The sequence below is a fragment of the Vespa crabro genome, chromosome 6 (genome assembly GCF_910589235.1).
Source record: "Vespa crabro chromosome 6, iyVesCrab1.2, whole genome shotgun sequence".
In the NCBI taxonomy this organism is placed as follows: domain Eukaryota; kingdom Metazoa; phylum Arthropoda; class Insecta; order Hymenoptera; family Vespidae; genus Vespa; species Vespa crabro.
Genome location: NC_060960.1, coordinates 2,787,282 through 2,814,383, shown reverse-complemented (window position 1 = coordinate 2,814,383; position 27,102 = coordinate 2,787,282). Strand labels below are relative to the sequence as shown.

Below are 27,102 nucleotides of genomic sequence, written 5' to 3'. Positions count from 1 at the left end.
ATAGTGTATGTGTGTGAGAGAGAGAAAAAGTAAGAGATACAAAAAAAGAGGTGGAAAAAATGGAGAAAAGGAGAAAATGAAAGAAACGAGAGATTTAGAAACAATAGTAAAGACGAAGAAAGTAAAAAAAATAAAAAAACAATGAAGTATGCATGTATATTATGTATGTATATATACATGTCCTGTAGATAAAGAAGGACAGACAAAACGAAGAGGAAGAATAAAAAATATTGAAATTTCTCGTATTTTCATATATATATATATATATATATATATATATATATATATATATATATATATATATATATAGGAGTCTACCGGGTAATAATAGAGATGTAGGAAGATTGGGTCGAGTACAATTGGTAAAATATTAGATGTTCGTGTATATAAATAAAAATTAATGAGCAAACCTTCGTCCTCGATTGCGTTATCGCATAGAAAAAAGTTTTGAAATTAATAAATTGATTCAACGGTTATTACGAAGAATCCTCGAATTTTTTCATTTATAGGTTACAATCATTTTAAACTTACCGCGCATAAATCTTCGATCACTTTGATCGTAAGTCGGTAATTTTCTATAAAACGTATACTTACCTGTTAGATTAAATTATTAATCAGCGTTTACGGGATGGAAGAATAAACGATAATTCATTATGACGTTCAAAATTATCAGACATCGTGAGGTAATGTTCAAAGCATTTGATGAGAATTTGTTATATAAATGTCGTAACAACGTTTCAACCAATCATACGTTAAAGTTTAAAATTTCGACCAATCGCGAACGATGACCTATCGATATCTCTCGCAAATATATACCTATATGAAATGAATTACATTAGATCGTAAATATTATCGAAATTTTTAAAATTCTTTTATTATCGACGAACATGATCTATAAAAAAAATGATGTTAAATCTTTGAAAGATTTTTTATAGTATCAATTTGTGGACGATGGATGATACAGCGCATAAAACATTTCCTTAAAAAATGTGTTTGTTGTACATTACGATACCTCATAGAAACTTTCTAATACTTTAGGAGCATATGGTACATGCGATGATGTAGCACGCGTCAAATAATACGAAATTGAAAGCTTTGGCAGTGATCCAAGCGAGCACCGTTTTTCACCGACATCTTGTAACATTGACTTAGTCGTCAGTGAGATAGGAGGCATGATGATCACGTGATATGGCGCTAAAACAAATTTACCTATTCTGTCGAACTAACAAACAATAGAAAAATTTTTTTATAACTAACGAAAAGCAATAACTTTATCGAAATGATATAAAAATGCTTAGTTTGCTTATATTTAAAAAAATGAAAAAACAGTATCATTTATCTTAGACATTTTATATCTTATATATGTATGATATGAAAAGATATTGCTTTGTCAATTGTATCTCTATAGAATTTCTCGTCGATATAGTAAAACTGATAAACAAGATGAAATGCATAAAGATTCGCGGTCTCTTTAAAAGTGTTAACCGACGAACTAACCTTACGTACATATCACGTACCTAACTTTTTTTCGAGAATAAATAATTTTCACGTGCACCGCTATGCGGCGCTGCGAAACATTATTATTATTGAACATATTTTACGTTTAGATCGTTTATTATATTGTAATAAACCAGTTTTATAAACCAGAATACAAATGTATTGTTGTAATCAATTGAATTTAAAAAATATTCTTTGATTCGTGCTCAAGGTTCATTGGAATATCGGATAAATTATGTCAGGAATGGCGCCAATGCGTCGCCATTTTTATAAAACTTTAGCCAGTCCGTAAATCGAGAAGGCTGTGGGGAGGAAGAATTCTGATAAAGGTCGCGTGCTCGACGGAAACTTGCACGAAAAACCAGCAAAACGCGTGAATAATGTGCTGGTCGTAAGTATAATTTCGTTCCGTGCTATCGCGAATCGATTTGGATAGTTTTTGGTCATGAAACGCAGGGCCTATGGCATGGGACTTCCGTTTAATGAACAGGAACAGGAAGTTCCTCGCGATCTGAGATGGCAAAATAAAAACATCCTGTATCGAAGGAAATTTCGAAAAATAAGCGTGCGATGCTTTTGTGATTTAGAAAAGGAATAAAGTGATCAGGATAGCGCGTTTCTTTCGAGTTGAGTTCCGTTTCAATTTTTACGACCTACTTTCAATTTCGGTGCCTCAAGGTCGAAGTACAATGACTGATACTTGGAAAATGGAACATTCGGAGCCGACCCTATTCATTCGGAAAAGTTGGTGGCACCGTTTAAATATTATGGATAATTTGATTTTAGTGTGCATCAGAGAGAGGGGAATTGAGTTCGATATACAAACATGCAAGCTGAGAGTATCTGTGCCAATGATATCGAGGGACTGGACGAAGACACTCTTATACCAGTAAGTTTTCTTTTCATATCAATTGCATTTATAATTGAATAACTGAAACAAGTTATGTATGTGAACTAGATTTGATCAAAATAATGATTTCATCAAATACAATAAAAGAATCTATAATGTATACAAGTTCAATGTAAAATCTGTATTAGAAAATCAATGTTTATGAGAGTTCTCGAACAATATTTGCCAGGTTGAAATTTTATCTTGCGATGTCTCCCAACGTTCACGTTCTCAAGATGCCTTATCAATAGTAGAATTAGGAAAGCAATTATTACTTAGTGCAAAAAATGGAGACACAGAGACTGTTCGTGAACTTATGTGTAGAGGAGCACCTTTCACGACAGATTGTGTATGTATCTATATAACATTTAATTAAGATAATATTCATATAAAAGTATTTTATTATTATGAATTTTGTTTTTCAGCTTGGTACAAGTGCTTTGCATTTGGCAGCACAAAATAATCATACAGAAACCGCTGAAGTTTTACTCAGAGCAGGAATATCCAGAGATGCAAGAACCAAGGTAGACAGAACACCACTGCATATGGCCGCTTATGAAGGTCATCATCAGATGGCACAGTTATTGTTGAATTATGGAGCTGATGTTGATAGTAGAGACATGGTAAACAAAAAATCAAAAACCAAAAATAAATATAATTCTTTGAAGTATAAATAATTTAACACACTTCATAACATCTTTAGCTTAAAATGACTCCTTTACATTGGGCAGTAGAAAGGGAACATATAGAAGTGATGCATGTTTTATTGGAACATGGTGCAGATGCAAATGCAACTAGTAAATTTGACAAGACACCAATTAGCCTAGCTTTGGAACATGATAGACTTGACTTGGTGGACATACTTCAGCAAGAACGAGAAATTATAGGAATACAAGCCCAACAACAAAATCAAGCTAGTTCTGCAGAATTAGAAGTAGCAACTCACAATTTAATTCAATTAGAAGCAGAAGCAGAAGCAGCAAATGAAGAACAACAAAAATTAGAACTCGCTCAACAACAATCACAATCAAAACGTAAAAGTACCCAAGGTAAGTAATAAATTATTAAAGAATCTTATTATTGGGAGAATATTCTTTTTTGTAATAAAACTCTTTCGATTCTAGGTAATAAAAAGCCAAGAATGATTCTTCAACAAATACATGTACCACCATCTACTGAAATGGAACCAGAAAAAGAAATGAAAGATACAGAGGAAATTATTAATACGAATAATGTTAACAATAATAAAAAACGTAAAGATGTAACAACAATGAGTGGAGTCAATAAACAATTCAGGTTATTAGAAGCACATGGAATTACAATGATACCAATGGATGATGATGCGTCCATTGTAGAGAATGCAATGGAAAGTGGAAGAACTGTTGTCCTTACAGGTATGCTTGCTTTTAAATAAATAGAAATATTCCATTGGAATATAAAATATTAATCATAATAACAATAAAATGAAATTTTTTTCTTATTTTTAGAGGCTGGTAAACTTGCCTTAAACTTAACAAGAGGTTCTCCATTAAGTATGAAACGACTTCAAGTAACTTCAAGAAGAGGAACTCCAAGAAAAGTGATAGCTATACGAGCAGATCAGATTTTAAATCAAAATGCACCTAGCCTTACATCCCGTGGCCCGAACATATTAAAAAGATCTTCCGTAGATAATAAAGCTGGAAAATTATTTATTTCTTCTCTTTCAACTGCTGTGACTGTTCCAACATTAACGCAATCTCAATATACAACAGCGTCAGAGGTAAATAATTTGATATCTTATATCTATACTTATGGATTCAAATGCATATCTAAACCTATTTGTTTTACAGAACAAAATAGTCACTTCATCTTCCAAGATAACAGAACCAATCATTTTACAACTGGATGATGATATAGAAGAAGTTATAGAAGAAGATAATACAGATAATAATGAGCCAGTAATGGATATAGCAGTGCTTAATAGACAGTTAGCAGAAGCCCGAAGACAAGCCGCCGAATATCGCAAGCAATTACAAAAAAAGGAGGAGGAAGCAGAAATATACAAACAGCAACTTAAAAACATCGCATCTCAAAGAAAATCTAAATAATTTTAAATAAGTAAATTCTCTCCACATGGTTTCATCTTACAATAAGCGCAAGCATTTTCCTTTTTTTATTACAAATACTTAATCGACGAATTTTGTAGTATTGCTGAATTTTTTTTATATACAAATGAAGTTGCATAAACAACTGATAACTTATGCGAATCTTACTATCTACTCACATATTATCTCTTATATACATCAATTCATAATTCAATACATAAACTTATATTAATTTAATATATGCATACTTTTGTAAAGGTGCATTTAAAATAATTAATGATGAAGCTAGATTGAAGATGAAAATAATTTCTGTAAAAAAGAACTTACATATGCATATTAACATAGAAGTGCTTTCTACATAATGTCTCCTGAATGTAATAAAAAAATCCTAATCTTTTAAATATAGAAAAATATCAACTTACTATATTTTCCTATATATTTGCCTTAGTAAATAGAATACAAGATAAAATATTTATTTATTCTTTTTCTATATTATACAATAATAATCATTTATAAATAGCATTCATTAATATATTCTGCAATATATATAGATATATGCATACAATTACATAAACAATACGAATCCATTCGACATGAATTATAAGTTTAATATGATAAATGTACACAAATGTACAGCAGGGTATTTGTAAATTTAATGTAGCCATCTATTAAAGATGTTTCTTTAAATTTTTACCATTTTACATTAAGAGTACAAAATGTAGAAAGCAAATGGTTCAAGATTTTTCATGAATGTAACATAAAAGATGTGTTTATGAAATAAATTTATATTACAAAGAGACACTATCACTTTACATATTACACTAATAAAAATAGTTGCATTCCAAATATTTTCATAGCAACATTCATATATTTGTAATAAAAGTGAATTTTGTTGTTGTGATGAAAGTATAAAAATGAAAATTTAGATATTTAAACAAAAGGATTGGTGTTAATATAAAATGGAATGGAGTGTGTTTTAACATTTTTAAAATATCAAATATCGTTATCAAATTCTATACGAAATAGAGTATTTTACTCAGATATACATATATTATGCAAGCAAGGAAAACGTTAATAACAATAGCACGAAACATTATGGAATGCAACAATGCAGATATAAAAAAATATTAAAACTTTTTCAAATAATGTATATTGTAAATATGACTTTATATACATGCATACATTAATAAAAAATGTTATTTACGGCTCGTTATTCTTACTCAATAAAAAAAAAAAATTATGGAATCGAGAAAAAAAAAGAAAGAAACAAATCAGCCAGATTTATTTCCATATAATTTAAATTTTTAAATTTAAATTCTCTTGATGGCAGCACCGTTCCATTCGTAGCTTTTAAATGTAAATGATAAACCACCCCTACTTTAAAAGTTTAAACATTAATAGAACGTTTATCGATTTTTTTGAAAAAATATCAATTGTAGAGTGAAAAACGAGAAATTCATTCGTTTACAAGATACGTAATTGCTTTCATTCTAACGTATTTCTCTCTCTCTCTCTCTTTCTCTCTCTCTCTCTCTCTCTCTCTCTGTCTCTCTTATCGAGTTTTCTTAATGACACATATATAGACAACTCTATGCGTAGCAGCGATCGATCGGCGTAGTAGCACAATCTCTGAGCGCTACGGGACGTCCAAGCATTCGTAAAGCCTTGTCGCTCGATACAGCAGCGCCATACTTGTCGAGCGAATGCTTGTGTAACGAATACATAAATAATATATTTGATACTTTGCAATATTACAAAGAAGAATGACTTTTAAATATGATATCTTTAATAATATTTCAAAAAAATATTCTATTAGGAAAACAAATGAAAAACTTTTAATCTAATTCGACGGCTTTATAGTTTCATAATCGTCCGCCAATCGATCCGGAATCGTGCGCTCGCAACACCTTTCCCTCTTCCTCTACACCGAAAAAAGCCGCCCGCCACTCGACGCCTCCCCCTCCAGAACTTATATCCAACTAACAATAAGCAGACTACGTCATTGAAGCGAAGCGTCGTTATTGGAGAACCTTGAAAATTTTCTACCTAATACCACTTGCTTTTCTTCCGTGTGTAACTTTTCGCACCCACCTTTCTTTTTTTTATTTTTCTATCTGTCTGTCTGTCTCTCTCTCTCTCTCTCCCTCTCTCTCTGTCTCTCTCTCTATCTATCTATTTCTCTCTTTCTATTTTCTATTTCTCTTATCCTATCCATGGAAATAACTATACATATCAATCTTTTGATCTTTCGATGACGCTTGAAGATATATATATATAATAAAAAAATAGAGAGAGAGAGAGATAAAGAAAGAGAGAGAAAAAGAATGAGTAGGAGAATGGGAGAGATGAGACAGGGGAAAGAGAAAAAGAAAGAGAAAATAGATAGACAGAGGTACGCGCATAAGAGAGAAAAGGGCGTAACGCGTGTCCGTCCGTTGCAATAAGAAGGTTGTTATGTATGTATGTACGTAGAAGCAAATGGTGGGGCAAGGGGGATGCAGTGCTGCCTATCGTAAAACGCGGCAAAAACGAAAGCTAAAGATAGAAGTTGAGCACCGTTTGTACGAGGCTCTAGAAAATTCGTTGTCTCGTATGTGAAAGCTAGTAGAGATGAAAATGCGAAACATTGTCCTGAACTCGAAAGAGATATCGATCGGAGCGAAGCAATTTTTTGTACGCACCAATCGATGCGATCGATCATTAGAAATACAAAGGAAAGGACAACGGAGAGTGGGAGAGTCAAGATCGAACGCTCGATCGGATGGTTCGATCGTAAGCGTGGCGCTCGGTTCGTGTTAACCGAGTAGAAACGGACATTGCCGATTGAGAACCCCTACTCCTTCGTAACGTTTCGTAGGCCCGGAGAGCCGACGAGGAGGAGGCGGAGGTGGCGATGTCCAATGAGACTCGTTGCAAAGAAAGGGAACGCGTACATCGCAGCGACGTCGCCGTCGTCGTCGTCGTCGTCGCGATTGCTCTCGCGGTCGCGTCTTCGTCGTCGCCGTCAAAGTCGCTTTTATAGTTATTGTTATTGTTATTGTTGATGATCGTGCCGCTGTTGTTGTCTTGCGCCGTCAAATTTCTATACGTCTTAGAAGTTGTGCGCTAACGATCGTCTTCGCGTTTCCTCTAAGGCGAGGCACGAGAGAACAGCAAACGAGGCTAGAGAGTAGTGCCAAACACAACGAGGAAAGCGATCGCTGTGTTACGTGCGCGACGTCGTTACGATCGTATGCTGCGCGCGCGTTCTTTCCTGCTGAAGAGAGACAGAAACACAGGCGGTGAGAAAGAGAGAGAGAGAGAGAGAGAAAGAGAGAAAGATAGTTTGAAGCGGGTGCGAGATCCGACAGCGGATCTCAGTGTGCGTTCGTGCTTGCGTGCGTCGTGTCTTTGCATGCGTGCGTGAGTGTACAAGGAGACTTGTGATATGTGAAAAGTGCGTGGAAGAAGGCGGAGGAGGCGTGCGAGAGCGCCTTTGGTTTTCTCGAGTCTCGGACAAGGTGCTAAAGGAGAAGAAAAAGAAGAATAAGAAGACGTAAAAAAAAAAAAGGATATTCTGTGCGCGTGTGTCTATGTCTCTCCGGTGTTGTGCTTACCATCGTTGCTGGTGCGCGAATAACGGCGGGTAAGGTTGAAAGTAAAGAGTGACGAGGAGAGAAGAACTGTTCGTATATCGTCGTCGTCGTCATTGTTGAGTGGTGGTGTTGATCGAACGAACGAGGAAAGGAGTGGAAAAGGACGGGAAGAGACGAGAGAAGGGACGAAAAAGCGGGAAGCGAGATTCTCGGTGTGTGTATCGACGCTTCTCACTCTGTCTACCGGCGGCTCTCTCGCGAGTTGTCCTCTCTCTCTCTCTCTCTCTTTCTCTCTCTCTCTCTCATATCCCCCTCTCTTTCTTTGACTTTCTTCGAGGATTTCGCGCGAGGACGCGCGCGAGAAAAAGAGAGGGAGATAGAAGAAGAAAACGGCAAAGAACCGAAAATGCGATACGCGAGTTGTGAGGCCGCCTAGCGTAGTAGCGTATCGGCCCTAGCACGGCTACGGGCCCCTCTGTGAAGAGAGTTTTAGCGGCGGAAAAATGGCGTCCGATAACGAAGCCTCTTGCGCGAGTGACCCAAATTTCGCCGTGATCTGCTCCTTCCTCGAGTGTTTCGGCAAATCCTGTGGCATAGTCTATCCGGACATTGCGAGGTTACAAGAAATGATCGAAAACACACAGGAGGGTGAGTCAAATTTATGTGTGTGTATTCCTTCTATCTTACACCGCGTTCGTTCGTTTCGTTTCGTCGTTCATAGTGCGCGTACGTATATGCGCGCGCGCGCGCGCACTCGCGCTCGCTGCTGCTGCTGCTGCTCCTCCTCCTCCACCTCTTTGAATCTATGTATATGCTTGTCACATGCGTATGTGTGTCTGTATAATACGCGCGCTCGCGCATGGTTCATGTAAGAGAACGAATGAACAAGAGAGAGAGAGAGAGAGAGAGAGAGAAGGAGCGAGGAAGGATTGGAGTGGGAGAGAGCGAGACAAAACGAATGGTCTCTACGAGTGGGATGAAAGAGGGAAGGGGCAGGGAATAACCGACCCGCCCCCGCCAGACGAAAAGTCTCGCGCGAACTCCATAAGTTTTGTTTTCCTTTTTCATAATTCTCTTTCTTGCTGTCGATGTTAGTAACACGACAAAATTCTTTTTAAAGACGTAGATGGATGTTAGTTTGAAAATTGCCTCTTATGTATTTGACTGCCCATTTCTACTACATTCGTATACGTTTGTATGTATACCTGTGCGCGTATATATGTATGTATGTATATGTATGTATGTATGGATGTATGTGCGTGCGCAATACGCACGACCTCCCTCTGTTTTCATCCCTCTCCACTGTAACTACAAGGTCTGTGGCTAATCCGTACTATATCGTGAATCTACGACTATTTTCTTCGTTTCTTCATCTCTTTCCCCCCCCCCCCCCCCCCTCTCTCTCTCTCATTCCATTTGTAATGTTGGGTGGATCTCTCTGAGGAAAGCGCGCAATTCGTTTTCTTCGTATTCTTTTTTTACTCGGAATCAACGATCTCCTCTCTCTTTTGTATGGGTGGTGCAAAAGACTACCGATTTGACAGATAAACCCTCGGAATCGTTCCGTCGTGTGTTGTTGTTTTGCCCCGTGCTGCCACCTCCCTTCCTTCTTGTCAATCGCAGTTACACGTGATTACGAATTACGGACACATTTCGGCCTGTTCACACAGGCATATATTTTGACGTTTTGATTCTAGATAAATTTCTCAATATTTTGCTCTTTTTTTTGTCTTCTTTATCTTCTCTTTCATATAGTATTTAATAGTTTGTTTTAAGAAAGACATTTTTACAAACGTAATTTTGCATATTTATTAAATATCATTATTTCTTTTCTAAGGAAGTAATAGTTTAGAATATAAACTTAATTTATTTCTTTTATATAAAAAAGTTTTTTTTATTTTTGATATATTTTTGATTCTATTGTGCTTAATTTTCAGGACTTTCTTTTAATTTTTCTATATATGCATCATATTGTTATTAAAATTATACTGGTTTATCATACCAATATTATCTTTCTTTCAGTACCTCAGCAATTAGTAGATTTACACATCAAATTACTAAGAAAAACACGTAAGACAGTATCTCCTGAGAAATGGGAGCGAGCATTGGTCAAATTTTGTCATACGTATTCGAATCAGGATGGGTGGGAACTCGAACGTTTTGGTTACAAGAAAGCTCGTATTGCTGTTAAATTACGTCTACTTAAGGTACATTGATATTTTCTTTTTATATCATTGCTATTATTTGTAATGTTGTATATGAATAGTTCTGTTTATGTTATAATCATTATCGTAGGTACTCTTGGAAACACAGTTCGATTTGAATCAAAAGTTTAAAAATGAAGTAAATAAACTCGCAGCTGATGAGTTACGTGTGGAACCATTAGGGAGGGACAAAACTGGATTAGCCTATTGGTGTCAGCTCGATGAAGAGTGTAATATTAGAGTATACAGGGAGGATTTAGATGAGGAAAATTGGGAACTAGTAGCTAAGTAAGTTTTGTTTATATTTGTTAATATTCTTATATAATATTATTGTACATTAATATAAATACTTCCCAATATTAGAGATCGGGATGGCGTTGTTAATCTAATAAACACTCTGTCAAATGGTGAAGCTGAATCGATACCAATTAATGAAGATAGTAATAGTTTAGAAATTTCTGAGAAACCTATAATAGACACTGGCCAAATAACTACATCACCCAGTTTGGAAGGAGATGAAGTTATACAAGAAAATGGCACTCATAATGATAATTTAGAAGAAAAAGATGAGCAAAAAGATGATCTTGGAAATGTTGAAGATAATCGAGAACAAAATGATATTATCGCTGATCAAGATAATGCTGAAGTTGAGAATGAAGAGGAAGAAATAGATGAGGAGGAGGAAGAGGAAGAAGAGGAAGAGGAAGAAGAAGAAGAGGAGGAGGAGGAAGAAGAGGATGAAGATGATGATGAAGAAGAAGATGAAGAAGATGAAGATGTAACCAATGATGAAAGTTCCAAACAAAATACTGAGGAAGATGATTCTTTAGAGGTAGCACAAGATCAAGTTACAAAATCAAATGTACAATCTGTAAGTCCTGCAAAAGTGATTAATGGAAATGCTCATATACTAACGGAGAAAATCCATGAAAAGAAAACCTTATCAGAACAAACCATCGTATCATCTCATGCACCTGATTCTAAGCCTTCGGAATCTGTCAAATCTGAAAATTTAACGAAATCGAATATCAATAAAATTACCAATGAAGAATTAGTACCTTTGAAATCAATAGAAACACCTGTGATCACTTCTCCTCTTAAACTTGTAAATATTGCAGATTTGAAACAGGTGCAGGAAGAAAAGAACGCAAATCATATATTGCCTATTAGTACCCCAATACATGTATCTAAAAAGCATAATACTATGGAGGAAACAACAGAATCTGTAATGAAATCTTTAGAAAAATTATCTGGTAAAAGTAGCATTTCTTTTACATCTACAGATATTACATCTGGACACAGTAAATTGTCCGTTAAACCAATAGATCAATTAGCTGCAAATCTTGTAAGAATGCAAGCTGAAAAACTTGAAAAGCCAAGTGGTACAAAGTCATTGGAAAAAATAGCAGAGAATCTAGCAAGATCTGGGGGTATGCTTAATTCTACAATCAATGGAGATGATGACAGATTACCACAAGATTTTTGTCCAAGAAGTCAACCTGAGAAACCTTCTATACTTCGAGGACATAGAGGTATGGACTTATCTACATCACCTCGTGGTTGGGAAAGTATGAATGAACAAAGTAGTCCTATGGATTTTTCGGGAATTGATCTTTCTAGTCGAAAATTCACCAAAAGTATGGATTTATCTACACCTGGATACAGATCTCAAAATTTTCAACACAGAGAAATGGATTTGAGTACCAAAAAATCAAGCAAACCGGATGTGCAAAATCTATCCTATGATGCTAGAGCAGTAATGATGCGTAATCATGCTATGGTAGCAGATTTAAGTAAACGACAAATGCCGTTTACAGCCTATGAAATGTCTGCTGCTGCATATCACACCTCTGCTAGATTACCTCCTAAAGAAGAGCATAGATTACCAAGCTATGCGTTATTGCCAGATCCGAGTAAAATAACAGCTTTACGAATGGGTCCAACTTCTATAAAAAGGCCATTAGAGGGGGATGATGCGCAATCTGATATTTTAAAAAGAATAAGGGCAGATGTAATACCTATTAGAGGATCCATTGATAAAAGAACAATGCTCAATAGTAGTTGGAGAGAAGAAACAAGTGAAGCAATTGAAGAACCACTAATGATGGTTCAAGGTGAAGGATCTGGTAGTGATTGTGATGCTATCAATCCTGGAATTGGTGAACCTGTAGAAGAACCTGTTATGTTTTTCTATGGCGAAGGTTCTGGAGTTGAATGTGAAACAGGTAATCCTGGTGATGACACGTCAACTGATAATAAAGAAAGCAACCAATCAAAAAGTGAAGCTGACTCGGCGACTGCTACTTTATCTTCAAGTGAAATCTTAAATGAAGAAAATCTTATGAAGGAAGTTTCAACTGCTTCTATGGAGACAAGCAAAAACTCTGTAAGATTAAATAGGAATTATTCCCAATCTACTGTTGATATTAATGACAGTCAAATAGTAGGCTCTACACAAGAAAAGCCAAAATTTAAACCAACTCTGGGCGTTCAAATAATTCCGAAAAGTACAAGTGGTTCTGTTAAACGATTATCGAGGTGGGATGTAGGTAAACCTGCAGAAAAAACAGAGTGTGACAGTAGTATCATATCAAATGAAGAAGACATATCACAAAAGGAACAGTATTTTCCCAAAGAAGGCACTAGCGATCAGAAATGCAGCAATAAAGATGAAAACACTTTACAGACAAGCGAAGATTTATCTTTGTCAAAAGTTGGTTTTGAATGCCTTTCTAGCACAGATAACTTAAATGAGAAAATGAATGCAAATTCTTTCAATGAAGTTAGTACGCTAGATCAAAATAGTATAGAATCTAACATTACTGATACAGATACAATTGATAGTAATTCAAAAAAATCTAAAGAGAATTCTAAATTATTGGAAACCATACAATGTGATTCCTCTATATCTTCATGTCAGGCAGATACTTCAGAAGGTTTTGAGTCTAGTACAAATACCATGCTTGTACCCTATTCATTAAGTGGTGAAAAAGTCTCTACAAATGTGTCAGATTCAACTAACATAATTACACAAAATTCCGAATTTTTACATAAGATAGATAACGAGTGTAAACCAAAATCTGCATCACCACCAAGATTTTTTTTTGGACCAAATTGCATTTCATATACTTCAAAGTCTGTAGATTTGGAAACTCAATCGGATCAAATTGTCACAACATCAATTCAATGTAAATCTGACACGTTACAATATGAATGTGTTTCATCTTCCAAACCTTCGGAAGATACACTTTTATCATATAAATCAGAAGAATTTGATGTTACTCAAACAAATAATAATTCATTAAAAGCAAGTTCGTTTGATTCTCATAATATATATTGTACAAATGATAAAAGGGAAAAACTGGAGGGTTCAAGTCATACATGGAACTCAAATGAAGAAAATGTCAACAATGCCATTGATGTACCAAGAACAACTACTCAAATAGATGAAGATTTACAATCGAACACTGTACAAGAATCTGCTTATGCTAACAACAAAGAATCAGAAGAAAGTATTGTAAAAGTTGAAAAATCTGAGGATACAGACGTTATTTCACAGTCTTTTATTACTAATAATATAAATATTACATTAAATACAGAAGAATCATTAACAGATAGTTCTGATCTTCAGCATAAAAAGAAAATTGTAAATGATAATGATATAAAAATTAAGCATATGGCACAACACAGTGAGAACACTATAACTGATCAATTGAGATTTATAGATGATAGATCTTATCAATCAACAAATGCTGAAAAGGATGTCAACCTTAATATATCAGACAACATACAAGAACACATAGAACCACTCAGTACTTACTCTGAGAATGAAGCTGAACATAAATCTTCCAAAGAAGAAATGTCTCATCAGGTTATGGAAAAAACAGAATCTGAACCAATAACAGATATAACAACTGAACATACAATGTGTATGTCACCATCTAACAAAGATCAGAATCAAGATGTACAAATGGAATCTAAAAATGTACAGGAATGTGCATGTGAGGATAAAACTAATAATATAGAATCTACGGATTTAATTTCATCTCCAAATTTCCAAGAAGTACACAGTTCTGCTGGAATACAAGAAATAGATCATGTTTCTGATGAATTTCAAGCTCTTAAAAAAGACGAGGTAGATTTAAGTAGAGAAAGTTACGATAAACACAGTGATAAAAACGATAATTTATCTGAATTTGATACACAAGAGGAGCAATCAATGGATACTGATACTGAAAAAATGAAAGGACAATTTAGTTCGGATGCTGATTCAATGTCAGTCAATTATGATAAAAATAGTGAAAGAAATGATACATTGTCAGATTTAGGAGTACAAGATGAAGGTTCAGGAGATTCAGAAGAAATTAAAGAGAAACACTTAACCAATTCTTTTGTCAAAACTAATGCTTCTGAAGATATTCCTGAATCTGACCTTGTTGATAATGCAACTGTTAGCAGTTCTGCATGTATGCAAGAATATAATAAAGAATCATTCGCTTCTGTTATAAGTAGTTCGAACGATGCATCCGTTCAAAATATATTTTTGCAAGACAATACCAACATACCAATAGTATCCCAACAAATTGATAATCCATTTTCAGCTAAAACAAGTAATAGTGCATTTAATGTATTAGCACCGATAGTATCTAATATTTCTATTATGAAATCTGCAGAAACAAGTAATATACCATCATTAAAAGAAAATTATTCATCTAGTATTGATCAAAATGTGAATGAATATGCTGATGATGTATCAGAAAATCCAAGTTCTTGTATTGATCAAGATTCAAATGAAGATATGATAATCGATGACAGAATGTCAGAATCTAATGAATCCTCAAAGGAGGTGGAGGAAACTTCATCGAATGGTGAAAAATTAGTAACACCACCTGATCGTGAAAAATCAACAGTTTACAATGAAAATTTGTTGAATGATCAAAATACAAGAAAGGAAGATAATTTTTCTATGCAAAAGGATTTACCTCCTATCACAGAAAATCAGACAAGTGCACTAAATACTTCTACAGCAAATAATAAGGAAAGTAATTCCCCTATTATTGTAGAAATTATTGAACAAAAAGATTCAAATAGTAAAACAAATGATAAAGAAAGTGATAATGTACAAATAACTGAAACATATACAGAGAAATCTGAAACGGCCATAAGTAATAGTAGTTATGAAAATACAGATGTAAAATTAAAAAAAGATATGGATAATACTGAAAAACAAAATGTTGTACAAAATGCAATAAATTTAATCTCAAAGGAATCTGAACAAAATTCAGTTAATAAACAATCTTTAGTGGCAAATTATGATAGTAATGATTCTAATGATGATGGTAGTGATGATGTTTTTGAAGCAGACACATTAGAAGAATATGAATCTACAGATATTCCTAACTGTTCTGTAGAAGAACATCCAGTAAGCGATAACAAAATTACAAAAAGCACAAACATTGAACAGGAATGTATAAATGACAAAAATTATACATTATTCGACGAGCCACAACAATTTGTACAGAATAAAGAAGAGTTAGAATCAAATTTACAAGTTGAAACTGATAAGGTTTCTACTAAAAATGAAGTAGAGAATAAGGAAACGTGTAATGCTAATACAGAAAAAGTAAATGATATTTTCAACAAAAGAAATACTGAAGTAAGTAGTGATGATATTAAATGCAGTGACATAAGTAAAAATGAACAAGCAATCAGTAAAGATGAATATGGGGAGGATATAGAATTACATAATACATCTTCTCTTGATAGTTCTAGCAAAGTAAATAATACTACATCAACGATACTGTCATCATCATCAGATCATTCTCACTTACAAACATTTGTAAATGAAAAAACTCAAGTAGATGTTCAAATTACTTCTAATCAAATTGTCAAAGAATATGTGAACAATACTCAGAACAATAAAAGCATTTTAGATGAAACCACGATAATAAAATTACAAAATGAAAATAAGGCTTCTACTCAGTCAGTGAAAGATATAGATAACTTTGTGTTTGAAAAGTTAGATAGTAATAAAAATACAGACAATACAGAACATACTGCTAATTTAATACAAGTTCAAAAAAATAGTGGATCAGGTGACATTGATGATCAATCAACAAATATATTGGATCATTCTGTAAGTGTTACGGATCAACAAGTTATAGAAAAGATAAACGATAAAGATAAAATTGCTAAAAGCAAAGAAATGATACTGCAGGTTGCAGAAGTATTACCAAAATCGCAACAGTATCAGGGATTAAAAGCTGATTCTCTAGAAAATGAAAATGAACAAAATAAATTTGAAACAAAAGAGCATAACTACATTGATAATTCTGTAAATGAAACTACTACAGCTGAAATAATTAATCAGTCTGTATCAAATACTTCTACAATTAAATTAGACAATGATATACAACAAGCATCACAAAGTTATGAAACTCATTCATTAATAGTAGAATTGAAAGGCAGTAATCTTTCTGATAATATGAATCATACAAATTCCATTGCTAATAAGCCAACTGTCTCTTATGATATAAGCGATGATAAAAGTAAACAGACTGATTTTATTAATATTTCCAATACAAATAAGGATAATATTTATACCAAACCTGTACTCAATATACAAAATACCATAGCAGCTTGCACTGAACAGGAAGAAATATTTGAAAAAAAAGAAGTATTAGGAATTATAAGAAATGATTTTAAGAAAGAAGGTAATAAAAGAGCAAGTGATAACTCAGAAGTTGAAGACGTTCCACCATTAAAATCTAAACCGCCTTATATAAAACCTTTTGTAGAAACTTTATCTACTGACATAAAGTATAATTCGCAATTGGAAACAAAGATGGAAACTGTAATTGAAAAGAAAGAATTGAAACTTGAAGGCAACATACTTAACAAAGTAAATGATTCCTTAACAATACCACCTATTGCAGATACATACAATGTAGTTATGAGTAATATTGAAGCTGAAGACAATTTTAAAAATGATGTTTTACCAAAAGATAATTTAGATTTAAAGAATAAAAAGGATCTTTCAGAAATTCAAAATGTTGAGGTAAAAACAGTTACAGCATCATCAGATGATTCTATAGGAGCTGATCATGAAAATGTGTTTGATGCACCATCAGAAGAGCCTGATCCACTAGCATGTACTGAAGATGATGCATTAAAAGGTTTAAATATAAACATTGGTGAAGATGGTGCTAATGCAAAAATAGGTATTCGTGTTAAATCGGTTTCTGAACTCGTATACGAAGGTTGGAAATTGGATGGTACAGAAACTACAAAAGTTTCACGAAAACGACGTAATAGTGCACAAGATTCGAATTCCGAAGATTTAGGAGAAAAACAAGAAGAAGAAGAAGAAATGATGGGTGGTAAAAGAATAAAATTACGTGCAAAACGTATACCAGATAAACAATTGCGCAAATCAGTCGAAGAGAGTCGCGTTGTAACTATAAGTTCAGAGGATGAGGCTGTGAAATGTAAAATATCAGAAGATAATAAAGATGGTAGTGATGATCCTACAATTATGCGTTCTGTTCCAATGGGACGTAAAAATAGGGGACGCCCAAAAGGTAGGAGACGACGTTGCAGAGGCGGTGGACGTTCACGTCCAAAACATTCAGGAGGAGTCAGTATAAACCAAACCTCGGAAGAATCTCCTAACGTGCATCTTGAGGGAACACCTACCAATGCATCTTCATTAGAGACAACACCATCTTCATCTCAAAAAAAGAGAAAGAAAAGTAAGTTCAAAAACATTTGCAATTTAAAATTATCGTCTAAATTATATTAATATTTAATATGTATTATACATATTAATTAATATTTATATGAAAAATTACTATCCCAAAATGTGATCATAAGCATTTAAATATAAAGGTAATTAAATTAAATAATTAAATAAAAATAAATATTTATAGAATTATTTTTTATTTACAGGAAAAATGGTTTTGGGTTTAGAAATAGGAAGAGATATTGCACCTGAACAACAAGAAGGTGTACTACAAGGTGAAACACCTGTTAGGCAATCAAGAAGAATTGCTCAATTGAAGATTAAAGAAGCAGCAGATAGAAGGAGAATTGAAGAAGAAGCATTAACTGAAGTAAAAGAGAAAAAGGAAACTACGGATAAGAAAAAACGAAGAAAAAAAGTATATGTTTAATAATTAAATAAATATAAATAGCGTGGAAAAGCGTTTATTTAATTAATTTTTTTTTCTTTTTTTTTTTTTTTTTTTATTGTGTATATTATATGTATTTTACAGAACGAAAGTGAAGAAGAAGTTACAATGAAGGAAATTGATAAAGATATAAAATCTAAACGAAAACGAAAAAAGCGAAAAAAGAAGAAAATGCTTGCAAAATTTAATGAAGCCAATCCATGGCAAAGTTCGTCTGGTTCCAGTAGTGATGATCTTGATAATGAAGATGAGGATGAAGAAGAAGAAATAGAAACTGAAGGATCTTTACTTTTTAAAAGTGATCACGAATTTTCTCCCGAAAGTGATCTTGAGAAGGATCAAGAATCTGAGCCATTAAGAAGAGCTAGAACTGCTCAAAAAGGTAATAAATGCAATGTGAATTTTAGTAGATAAGATAAGATAGAATCTAAAAACAATTTTGCTACAACATCGAAATTAAATGATCTCAAATATGAATTATGTAAATTCTCACATTTTCATAGGTCAAAGTGATGTTGAAGAAGCAGATGATGAATATGCTTGTCAAAAATGTGGCAAGGCTGATCATCCCGAATGGATTCTCTTATGTGATTCTTGTGATAAAGGATGGCATTGTTCTTGTTTGAGGCCTGCACTCATGCTGATACCAGAAGGTGATTGGTTCTGTCCACCGTGTCAACATGTAAGTTATTCCCCCAGAAAGATTTAAATAAAAATTATTAAGCAAATTTGTATGTACAAAACAGTATTAATTTTACCATATTATTTAACAGAATATATTGGTATCTAAATTACGTGAAAGTTTAAAAACATACGATCAAGTGACGAAACGTCATGAAAACGAAGTATTAAGAAAAAAGAGGCTGGCCTTTGTAGGTATAAGCTTAGATAATGTTTTACATAAAAATGAAACGCAACGCCTTCAAAAGGATTTAAAAGAGTCAAGCCAAGAATCTGAAAATGGTAAATTTAATAAGATATTTGTTATATATTAAATATTTATATTACATTATAATAATTTTATTTCTATTCTGTTTAAAGATTCTTCATCTGAACAATCATCATCGGCTTCAAGTTCGGAAACATCAAGCAGCGAAGAAAGTGAACCTGTGTATCAATTACGAGAAAGACGCTGTGCAAATACTTATAAGTTTAATGAATACGATGATATGATCAATGCTGCGATTCAAGATGAAGTAGAAGCTGTTCAAGGTGCTGGTAATCAAGGAAGAGGTAAAGACATTGCAACGATAGTTAATGCAGAAAAGGAGGAGGCACAGGTTTGTATTTCAAAGCACAAAAATATTTAATGTGTAACGTATAAGATGTAAATTATATTTTTTAACTCTGGACTTTTCTATAAAAAGCTTCATCAACAAGTTGAAGGACTGCAGATGAAGGGCGTAGATGAAGATAAAAACGATTTAGAACAAAAATCTGAAAGAGAAAGCGACGAGGAATATAAAGTAGAAAAGGAAGAAGTCGATGAAGATGAAGAGGAACGGAAAAGAGTTACTAAACGTTTATTAGCACGAAGAAAACATCGTAAATTGAATAGCTTGGATATAAGTAGTGAGGATGATCCAGAAAGCGACGAAGATTTCAAAGGAACTAGTTCGGATGACGAAGAAGATTTTGATGATCATATGACATCATCAGACGAAAGTAGTTTCACCGATTCTAGGCGTCGTAGAAAGGGAGATTCGCGTCCAGTTAGAAGGTCTACTAGAGCCAGAATAACGACTACTTATGATCCAGATTTCAGTAAGTTTAGAATAGTAAATATGTAGTATAATGTACTAACCCTTCGAAATTTTCTTTCTAAGGGGATAAGAAGTAGATGTTTTTCCCGGCGCATTCATGTTTGCGTTAATATTTTGCGACTTCTGATTATATATAATCATGCATACGATTCGTATGACTTTTTTTTTTATAGTTAATGACGATAGTGAAGAGAGCGATCGCCCAAAAAGGAAAAAGTCTCGATCCATGTGGGAAAATTCGGATAGCGAAGATAGTGATAATTCTTGGAGACAAAGAAAGAAAAAGTAAATTTTTTCAATGTAAAATAATATACACAATATTATATTAAATATATACAATATTACATTAAATTCGTGTAATTTTTATAGGAGTAGAACTATACCAACTTCAAGATATAGGACAACTTCAAAAGTGAAAAGTAAAAAGAAGAAAAGGAGGAAACGTATAATAGAGTCAGATAACCAAAGTGATAACGAGGAGGAAGATGAGCCAAGAAGCAATGATCAGGATGCGTCTGAAAATATGAATGCCGTTATTCAGGAAGGTGAAGAAGCGACACCTACTAAAAATGAAAACGAAGAGAATATTGTTAATCTTGAAAATATTGAAAATACTGAAAATACGCACAATACTGATGAAATGAAAACAGAGATAATGGAGAACGCCGTTGCAAATACAGATTCATTGGTTCCACCGCAACTTGATGAAATTGCAGCCCAAAAAAGGAAAAAAGTAAATAAAATAATTTCTAAAGTAAATTTATTCTAATTATATATATTTATATATATACTATGATATAATATAATATACTCATCTATTAGTATCTAATATCTACTTTAATACACTATACCATAATATATTATAGTATAGTATATAATAAATTATTATGATAATAATATAAATACTTTATAGGAAAGTACACCCAAACAGAAAAAGGCTCCATCTATTAGACGAAAGGTGATTTTACTTGTATATTACTTTCAAAGGTTGTCCTTTTTTATTTGGCTTATTTTTGTTTTTCTTATTTATAGATTGTATATGGTGGTCTACCAGATGATAATTATAAACAAGAGGAAGAAGAAATATTAGATAGACGTAGTCGTAGACGAGGCCGTAAAATTAATTATCAGGAAGCAACAGCAACGGATAGCGAAGAGGTATTCATTTTTAATATGTTTTGAAATTTTTTCATATTTATAATGAATTGTATTTGACCATTGAGCTTTGAAGCATTTTAGATCGAAAATGAGTCAATGAATAATTATGAACTCTTATATAAATAATTTCGTGTTTTTCCTTTCTACAGGAATTAAAAAAAGCTATAAGAAAAACTGTGGAAAGTGAAGACGAATTTGTCGTTAACGAAACAGATGACATAAATGAAGATGCTGAAAAAGATTCTGATTCAGGTAGATCTTTTTATTTACTTTTTTTTATGATATTATTCAAATCAATATTATAGTAATATAAAATACATTTGTACAATAGATATTTATACTCCTAAAAAAGAAGCAACCAAATTCAAAAATAAATCACCAAAAAGTAAAAAACCGAGAAAAAGTAAAAGTCCTGCTGCAAAGCGCAAAACTATGGTCGATGGAGTTCCGAAACCGAGAAAGAAGCCTGGACCGAAACCTGGAAGCAAAAATAAAGCTCGAAAACAGAAACTATTGATGGGTTCGGTAATAAGATCGACAGATGGTCAGCATCTAGATGATAAAGACGTTCTATCTCATACAATGGATAATCCAATGGGAGAATTAACGTCGAAAATCGACGAAGGTCTTCCGGATAATGTCGGATTGACAGGTACAACGATGTCAGTAGCTAGTTCTTTTACTGGAGACGTACCAGAAGGTTCATTGGGTGGTCTTGGGCCTGGAGAATTGGCAGATCTAGATGATGAACAATTGGAACAAATAATGATGGAAGATGAAGAATATGGTAGACGACAATTGGAGTTGGCGGCTATCGAGATAGCGAAAAAAAAGAAGAAGGAAGAGCGAGAAGCAAAAAAATTAGAAAAGGCACGGTTAAAAGCGTTAGAAATTCTGGCTGCTGAAAGGCAGAGAGATCCGAACGCTCCCGAAGGAACCGATGGTGAAGTACCTAAGAAAAAGAAACGGGGTCGTCGTAGCAAAGCCGAAATAATTGCTGAGCAGATGAGAAGAGGCGGGGCTCCGGCTTTGGGTTCTCCTGGATTAGCAAACACGAGTCCAGGTGTTATGGCAGCCAATAGCAGTAACATGATTGGATTGGATGTAACGAGTAACGTATCACCTAATATAAATCCTAACTTACCCACAGTCATCACGCCTGAGGCCGACAGGACACCAGAAGGGCATATTCCAATGATGACAGGACCAGACGGGCAGCTCTTCAATCCCGACGGAACGCCGATGAAGCCAAAGAGGAGAGGTCGTGGCAAGGGTAAGAAAACTCTTGCTCTCGAAGCTGCCAGGGCCGCGGAAGCAGCAGCAAAAGCCGCGGCTGAAGCTGGTTTGCTCGGCATGGGCACGGATTCGAATCCAGAAGTTAAATCGAGCGATATCCCAAACGTACTTCCCACTCCAGGTAGCAGTACTTCCGGCTCGGCACCGTCCACACCACCAGCGAGCGGCGTACCTACGCAGTTGCCACCTTCGACGCAAGCGAACGCGCAGTCTGTCTATTCGTCTCTTCCGCCCGGTCAACAGTCTTCCGTGATCACGAGGATGCTCCAGTCACAACCGGTGTCGTCAAATAATCCGCAGTCGTTCACAGCAGCGGCTGCTGCGATGGGTCATAAATATTTCGGTGCTCCCAATACAACTGGACAGATGATGACAGGTCCACGAACCGGTTATGAGATGCAGCCACGCGGTAGGATACCTTCGCCATACAGACAGCCAGGACAATCTTCCATGCCACCTCATTTTGCGGCCGTAAGATCTGGCACACCTCCAATGAGAATGAGAGTTCCAGGGCCGCAAATGTATCATACGCCTCACCATCCTATGGATCCCTCTCCGTCGGGTGGTGGTCCTATATCCATAAGTAGTCGAGACCGAAGTTCTCCTTTGGCACCGGGTCCTCCACCCATGATACCACCTGCGGCCGGTAGTCCATTAGCTAAAGGTGGACCAACGCCACCTCCGCCTCCACCTCCTTACGTAAGAGGCGGTCCACCGATCTCCAGGTTTACCGATAATCCTATGGGACCGAGGCATCAGATGCCACCATTTACGAACGCCTCGCCGGTTAACCATGCGATGCAACAACCTTCTCCACCTCCAAATAGACCACCAGGAAATTTCTCGCCGTATCATCCACCTCCGCCACCCAATTATCACTACGGTGCCTACCCTCCTCCCCCGCCTATGTCTACGGCGGATGATGCAGCTGCTTATCAAGGCTCGCCCTATCCTACGGAACATTTCTCGTCTCCCGCGGACAATCAGCCGCAGATTCAAGCGCCTCCGCAACCGCAACCTCCGCAATCTCAACCATCCCAGCAACAACAGCAACCACAAACGCACCCTAATGACCCGGCTGCTGTAGCAAATAAACAATACGATGAGGAGGGTACTGGAGAGTTTGGCGGTTTGGTATCTTATTTCAGTAGCCAGAGGGAGGACGATTTGGATTCGTAGCATGAGTGAAATCTTGGCCAACCCTAAAGCGTTTTTTTAGTATGAATCCTCTGTACATAATGTACATTTGGATTCTCCTTCTTAAAGTGATCGCGACTCTTGCTTAGGAAGAAGAGTCTCGAGAGAGACACTGGTTTCTGGTATCCTATTGATATATTTTAGCCCGTAGATATCATCGTACTAATCAACCCTTATCTTACGCTCCTTGTTCCTGAAACTTCGAAGAAATGACAGACACAGTTTGAATTTTTTATTTGTTTTTGCCTTTGGTTACTTGCTAAACGAAGCAGATCTATCTGTTTAATCGATATGATACTTTTCTCTAATATATTTTACTTTAGCGTATTCACTCGAAATATAATAATATCGTGTGATGTAAAAATATTGATATATAGCGACAAGATCAAAAATTGCAATAATGATCAAAACAAGGAATATACAATACGCGGAAGATTTCGGAATTATTTTGATTAAGATATATCATTATAAATCTGCTTCATTTGGCACGTAAAAATGAAACTTCTGTGTCTGTTTATGATAGACGTTCGAAGGGAAATAATTTCAACTATTTTCATTTGAACGTCATCTGATTCGTCGTACGAATTGTATCAAGATAAGGGTCGATCGTATGATGAAATTCATATTATATGATTCTTAAACTTATAGTTACGGGTTAAACGTAGTTGTATCATATTTGATACATCAAGATGCTCGAAAATGAATTGATGGAAGTATTTACATAATGTAACGATATAATACTGTCTAGTGTTGTTTTATACGCGTACGTTAACGTCTAAAGTATATAAGAATATGTAATATAAATAATTAGGATCGTCTTCCTCTTGGGCCTCTTCGGCAAGTAGTCACTCCAGAAAAAAAAAGAAAAGAAAATAACAAAAATCTTTGGATTTTGGATCTGAAATATAAAAGAAGCCGTAGAAACAAAATCGAGGTTGGTCAAGTGTAAAGTTTGAGAAGTCCAAATCGTCAACAATGGAGCCTATTTTTTAAGGATTGTAAGCTTTTTGTAATTAGTTTCAGTTCGATTGAATTAATATAAAAGGCAAGCGACCATAATTTTGTTCAACATTGAATGTGTTATTAAAGATTCGAGAAGAAGACGAATCTGATTAGAATTTTAACCTTTTTCCGTTCGTTTTCGAACCCATTTCTTCTAATCAGGCGCATCTTCTTTCGATGAACGCATTCCTCGTTGAACGAACGTCGATCTTATTAAGGACAAGAAGAAGAAAAAAAACAAAGTTATTGACAAATTCGCGCCGTTGTTACGTGTACATATGTAAATACCGTAAGTTCTTTAGATTATATATTACGTGTATCATATTACATAGTCAAACAAAATACTATAAAGTGAATTAGTGCAAAGGGCACAAATTGTAATATTTAAATTAATTAGAAAAGAAAAGGAATGACATCTGATTACTATAAATTAACAAATGGTGTGAAGACTATTACTATAATTATTTATAAAGAAAGATTAAGGATTTATGATAGGGTTTAGTATATTGTATTTTACAAATTTTACTTGATAATTATATGATTAAATCATTAAATATAGTTATATATTAGAGAACAGGAGGCTGCTGAACGCGCTCTACGAAAAGTGAGAAAACTATGATTATAAAGCGATATTCATATAACACACATACATATACTAGCGATATTAATATAATCGGCAAAGTTAAGAGAAGGGATATGTGGCGTAACAGAAATTTTATTATAATCTTGCGTGCAATGAACTACATGGTAATATGTACGTATATGTATAATTCAAGAAAATTTAAGCACGTGCAACCATAATGGGACTCTTTTTGTTCCTTAAAAAAAAAATTAATCGAGCATGAATTATTAAGAATATTCGTTATTATTATATAAAATGGATATGTAGAGGATAATAAAAGATAATTACGGATGAGAGAGAGAGAAAGAATATCGAAATATATTCGTGAATGAATGTAAAAGATTGCTATTGTTTCAACGAATGAAACAAAGGAAAGCGATCGTTTAGGTGTTCTTCTTGTAAATCGTAAATCAAGTCAGATAGAATCTGCCATAATTAATATTCTCTATCAAGAGGAAGGCCTAAACGAAATTTGGTCGGTAGGTGGTGTTTACTGAACAGATACAGTCGTTTAAAGAGAAGGTAATTTTTTTAAACGCAATTTATTTTATATTATTATTATTTGATTTCGTCCAGCCTCCTGCTCTTTAATGCAATGGCATGTCTTCAATGACATTGCACTTGCAAAAACCATGTATCTGTTTAGTTATCACACATACGTGCATACCTAATATAAATAGAAGCTATATAAACAAAAAAGATATTACATTATCTTAGAATTAGCTGCTTGGGATAGTTTCCTTTTACTTCGAGAAAACATTTTAACGACAAAATGTAATTAAACGTTTATACACACGTGCACATCGTATAACGTAGTGGAGGATGTTTTACTACCGCTCAGTTGATTATTTTTTACACCTACACGTATTTTTCGGTTTTATGCAGTTTAATAATACGATCTATTGTCTTCTTTTAGAACACAACATGTCTTTGGACCATTCGTTCTTAGGGTGCGCTTCAAGGAAAAATATCACATACATACATACGTATATGCCTGAACTTATTCACATAATTTACGTCGTCATCATTGTCGCGTTTATAAAGCGAAATTTTTTCAAGTAAATCTCAATTGTTGTCCTGTCCTTCATCGAGAAGCGGTACCTCGATTATATATACATACATGATTATGACTATTAAGTTCTATATAGATCCATATTCCGATGTCTTACCTTTTCCGAGGTGGAAAGAAAAGATGTATCTAATACGAATATTATAATACATATTGCTAATAGTCGAAACGTATTTGCATTTAGTGAGATATTTAATATTTCGTGTACGTTGTGATACCGAGACGCAACGTCGGAGAGAGATACCCGATTGTGTAGTCGTCTTTTATCTGAATAATTCAAATCGCGCGTAGATTTATTCGCATTTAAATAGTACGTGTTTCCTTGAAACGTAAACCGAAGAAAAAAAGTGTCTTGCTAAGACGATAGGAAATGTGGTGCAGTTTAGCTTTTGTTTTGATAAGGGTCTAGACCAAACGCTATTATTATATTACATGTTGTAGCCTAAATGCAAACATTTTGTAATAAAATTCAATATATTGAAATAACATTGTAGACTTGAATCAATCTTTGTCTCTTTCTTTTTTTTCTTTATTCTTTTCTTAATCCAATGTGT

The 27,102-nt window shown here is 34.4% G+C and overlaps 2 protein-coding genes and 1 long non-coding RNA gene across 8 annotated transcripts; 2 read left to right on the top strand and 1 right to left on the bottom strand.

Moving 5' to 3' along the window:
• Positions 1-1,563: 1,563 nt before the first annotated feature.
• On the top strand, positions 1,564-5,681 carry LOC124425115 (GA-binding protein subunit beta-2). Of its 3 annotated transcripts, XM_046965002.1 has the most exons (8): positions 1,564-1,888; positions 2,284-2,386; positions 2,577-2,735; positions 2,812-3,009; positions 3,090-3,435; positions 3,511-3,780; positions 3,874-4,148; positions 4,219-5,681. In XM_046965002.1, exons 2-8 carry the CDS (start codon positions 2,324-2,326, stop codon positions 4,474-4,476), a joined length of 1,569 nt encoding a protein of 522 aa, XP_046820958.1. In that variant the 5' UTR covers positions 1,564-1,888; positions 2,284-2,323; the 3' UTR covers positions 4,477-5,681. The 3 variants fall into 3 exon arrangements, with proteins under 3 accessions (XP_046820958.1, XP_046820959.1, XP_046820960.1); XM_046965003.1 differs by having other exon boundaries at positions 1,564-2,386; XM_046965004.1 differs by having other exon boundaries at positions 1,564-2,386; positions 2,456-2,735.
• On the bottom strand, positions 2,770-8,208 carry LOC124425117. Its single transcript, XR_006942432.1, has 2 exons — positions 8,070-8,208; positions 2,770-2,986 (listed from the first exon to the last, which is right to left on the bottom strand). It is a non-coding gene; the product is annotated as an uncharacterized LOC124425117 (long non-coding RNA).
• On the top strand, positions 8,088-27,049 carry LOC124425113. 4 transcript variants are annotated; one of them, XM_046964997.1, is made up of 18 exons: positions 8,088-8,696; positions 10,071-10,255; positions 10,344-10,540; positions 10,616-18,003; positions 18,200-18,411; positions 18,526-18,823; positions 18,945-19,123; positions 19,215-19,404; positions 19,483-19,721; positions 19,809-20,205; positions 20,378-20,489; positions 20,574-20,937; positions 21,118-21,162; positions 21,237-21,362; positions 21,512-21,614; positions 21,694-22,425; positions 22,513-22,635; positions 22,780-27,049. In XM_046964997.1, exons 1-18 carry the CDS (start codon positions 8,552-8,554, stop codon positions 23,835-23,837), a joined length of 12,093 nt encoding a protein of 4,030 aa, XP_046820953.1. In that variant the 5' UTR covers positions 8,088-8,551; the 3' UTR covers positions 23,838-27,049. The 4 variants fall into 4 exon arrangements, with proteins under 4 accessions (XP_046820953.1, XP_046820951.1, XP_046820952.1 ...); XM_046964995.1 differs by having other exon boundaries at positions 22,513-27,049; XM_046964996.1 differs by having other exon boundaries at positions 8,089-8,696; positions 21,694-22,635.
• Positions 27,050-27,102: the final 53 nt, after the last annotated feature.

Bases quoted from the DNA above. Each gene is read 5' to 3' on its own strand.
- LOC124425115 (XM_046965002.1), top strand. From the start codon at position 2,324: ATGCAAGCTGAGAGTATCTGTGCCAATGATATCGAGGGACTGGACGAA. The intron at 3,010-3,089 runs GTAAACAAAAAA...TAACATCTTTAG, and splicing joins ATGTTGATAGTAGAGACATG to CTTAAAATGACTCCTTTACA. The intron at 4,149-4,218 runs GTAAATAATTTG...TTTGTTTTACAG, and splicing joins AATATACAACAGCGTCAGAG to AACAAAATAGTCACTTCATC.
- LOC124425113 (XM_046964994.1), top strand. From the start codon at position 8,552: ATGGCGTCCGATAACGAAGCCTCTTGCGCGAGTGACCCAAATTTCGCC. The intron at 18,412-18,525 runs GTATATGTTTAA...TGTATTTTACAG, and splicing joins AGAAAAAACGAAGAAAAAAA to AACGAAAGTGAAGAAGAAGT. The intron at 20,938-21,117 runs GTAAATAAAATA...AATACTTTATAG, and splicing joins CAGCCCAAAAAAGGAAAAAA to GAAAGTACACCCAAACAGAA.